At 37.6% G+C, this 3,246-nt stretch overlaps 1 protein-coding gene across 4 annotated transcripts; it reads right to left on the reverse strand.

The window, feature by feature from the left end:
• Positions 1-356: 356 nt before the first annotated feature.
• LOC106448409 (F-box protein At3g08750) lies at positions 357-2,855 on the reverse strand. Of its 4 annotated transcripts, none has more exons than XM_048756207.1 (4): positions 2,578-2,855; positions 2,423-2,493; positions 868-2,098; positions 357-708 (listed from the first exon to the last, which is right to left on the reverse strand). In XM_048756207.1, exon 3 carries the CDS (start codon positions 2,093-2,095, stop codon positions 869-871), a length of 1,227 nt encoding a protein of 408 aa, XP_048612164.1. In that variant the 5' UTR covers positions 2,096-2,098; positions 2,423-2,493; positions 2,578-2,855; the 3' UTR covers positions 357-708; position 868. The 4 variants fall into 4 exon arrangements, with proteins under 4 accessions (XP_048612164.1, XP_022566596.2, XP_048612165.1 ...); XM_022710875.2 differs by having other exon boundaries at positions 868-2,118; XM_048756208.1 differs by having other exon boundaries at positions 868-2,010; positions 2,578-2,854.
• Between the last annotated feature and the right edge of the window lie 391 nt (positions 2,856-3,246).

Raw genomic sequence — 3,246 nt, forward strand, 5'->3', positions numbered from 1 at the left:
ATGTTGAAGTTTATGCAAACAATGATAATCGTGCTTTCAAATGGGTGTATGAAGCTTTGTTAGATGACACAGAGTTAGTGGCTTACCAAAATGCAAAGACTTGAAGCAGAGGTGAAAGGCACTAACAAGAAAGTGTTTGAGCAGATGGAAACGAAGGTGAAGGTCGAAGCTCATATATCTAGTTCTTCTTATTTGTAATAAGGGGGTCGCCTTCTCTCTCTCTTTCATAGTGAAGGTTTCTTTGCTCTTTGTCATTTGTTATGTGTATGTTTGGAATCTTCATGTTCTTGAAAAACATCAGAAAAAGACCATCTGGACAAGACTAAGTCACTGAAAGCATAAGCTATCAGTGTGAATTCAATCAAACAAGATTATCAACCAAACAAACAGCAAACACCACCATCCGAGATGGCCAATTTATGATCTCAACTTTGTATTTCAATCCAAAAAAGAAACTGTAACCAAATCCACATGTCTAGTTTCCTATCATACTCTCTCAGGAAACAAAATGTACTTTACCGTTGACTCTATAGTATCTCTGTATCCCAATCCAAAAAGAATCTCTTAAGCAAATCTACAACAAATTTGTATTAACATGTTCAGAAACACCTTGTCTGCCGCATCTGGTTTCCTATCATACTCCCAGAGAAAAAAAAACTGTTCTGTCACCGAAGACTATATTGATGCTTTGCCTCAGAAACATTGTACCTGCATAAGAAAAACCAAACGCACCTCATAAAAACCAAACGCCTAAGAAAATATTGTTATTGAAACCAAACGCATAAGAAAATATTGTCATTGAAACCAAACACACCTCATAAAAACCTAACGCACTTTAAGAAAATACCTAATAAAAACCAAACGCACCTCATGGCAAGGGAACCAGACTCTCTGTATACAGGCAACTCCTTGTATGCCTATCAAATTGATATTGTGCTATTTGGGTATCTTCAAAGCCGCCCTGGCCTATCTGTCTGATTCTGATCTTAGCAAAACTTCTATCAACCGTTACTTCTTCACAAAACACCTTGACCATTTTTTCCATGATGAGAAAGGTTGGATTCTGAGGTATAAGCTGATGTCCTGTAAAAACAAGAAACCTCTCCCAATTCACAACATCTCCAACCTGAGTAATCCAAAGCTCGGTTTTGTCTGCTATCTGACACAAAATAGACAGCTTTTGGTGTTCAAATGGCGACAGAGCCAGTGTTTTTTCACCAGAGAGAGCAAGTGTTTGTGGGAGAGTTATGGCTCTAAAACATTCGGCAGTGAAGTCAAAACTCTGCCCAAAATATTTACCCTCCTCTGTCGCAGCAACCCAATATGAGCTAGTTTCAACGGACACCGCTCCAAAGTTGCCGTTGCCATGTGTAATCCAGTCATCTATTATCTCAACAGTCTTCCAGCGATGTGATTCAAGATCATATAACTCAGCTTCTGCTTCAAAATCATCCTGATCATATCTTCCATGTGTGAACCTCAATAGTTTGTAGGATTTTTTGCTATCTCTCCCTAGGCAGTAGAAATCATAGAAGGAGAGCCCAATTCTAGGTATCCAGGCGCATGCACCTTGAGAGCAACTCCATATAGCTATCCTCCTTGAGAGAGTTTTGGTTGAAGGATCATAGCAAGATGTGCTCAACAGAACCAGGCCATCACAGTGTGAGATGCTTCCAATTTCTTCTCCAAAGTCTTGGATCCTTGAATATGTCAGAGATTCTAGATCAAGCTGCCAAACTTGAGAGCCCCTTATGTGAAGAAACAGCCGCCTCTGACTAACTTCTAAGTGTTTGTAGATAAACCTTGGTAGGGTAGAGAGACTCCTCCAGTCTTTGCAAGTCAATTTGAAGCGAAAAATTGACTTCACTGGAAGGCGTTGAAGAATCAATTCAATAAGATCCTGAGGAATATTCTTTTCTGACACAACCGACTCTTCATTTCCAATCAAATCACCCGAGCTGTCTTTGAGCATATCTCCTTTTGCCTTAAGATCATCAGCAGCTTGAGACTCTGAAGTAACCATTTTGCGTGAATTCTCATCAGGCTTTGGTGGACTCAAGATATCTCCGGTTTCCAGAACAATCTTACCAACCATTTTCTTTTGCCAGTTATACAAACCTGATCAGCAACAACACACAAAAAAAACCAAGACTGAAGCAAGAGCTTAATCAAAGACTACAAAACAACTCATTTCTTGACAATTATACAAACTCATGACCACAACCATTTTCTTTTGCCAATCATACAAAGAAAGCCAAGACTGAAGAAAGACTTAAATGTCCTTTAGAGAAAGATCTAAACACGAAGGCGGAAGGATTACAAACAACTATTTCTTACCAATTATACAAACCTCATTATCAATATAACACAAGAAAAGCAAGACGTGACCTTTCATGGAGATCTTTCTTTAAGGGATACATACCTCGACGGAAAATCAAGAATCAACAAGAATCGCGCCGCGCCGTGGAAGTGGAAGTGGATGTAGACGTGAATCTGATTTGAAACGAACTGATTAGATACAATCAAGAAAACGACTTTCATGGCGATAGTTCGCAAAACGGGATAATTCGTACATACCCGCGCCGAGAAATTGGACTTGAAACGGAGGGCGAAGGAGAGTGGCGAGGAGAAAATCGCCGGGGAAAATGAAAAAACCAGGAACTCGAATTCGAATTAACCGTTGAAGGTGGAGTAGAGAAAAGTGAAGTTTCCGGCTTTCTTCGCTTAACGATCAAGAGAACCAATTTGGAGGCAAAGAGCTATATAAGGGATGTGAATGTTGCATGTAGCGAAAAGAAATTAAGAGTATAACTGTAATTATTTTATTTTAATAAATGGTTATCATCTTCTTGATATTAAGAGTATTTTTTTTTATGGGATTTTCTCAAGTGCTTTCGTGTTATTTAATAATTATTTATAATTTTAGTAGTTGAAAGAAAAACTACATGATTTAAATGGTCAAATTCTCAACTAACAGTAACATCATTTATTAATCATCTTATATTTTGGAACTCAGAAAATAACTTTTTGTCCATAATCATCCTGGTTTAAGATTAGAAAATATATATACTTTGTCAACTTTTCATTGAAATGTTAAAAACAACATTTTTGTATAAAATAGAGTAGCATGTTTTAGCCATAAATTAACGATGGTCATGTTGTTGACCAACATAATACTGTGTCTAATCATTTGCTTATTTGCTCCTTTTTTTTTCAGTTTGTAGAGTACAGTAAAAAAAAAAAGGG

Source organism: Brassica napus, chromosome C4 (genome assembly GCF_020379485.1).
Source record: "Brassica napus cultivar Da-Ae chromosome C4, Da-Ae, whole genome shotgun sequence".
NCBI lineage: Eukaryota > Viridiplantae > Streptophyta > Magnoliopsida > Brassicales > Brassicaceae > Brassica > Brassica napus.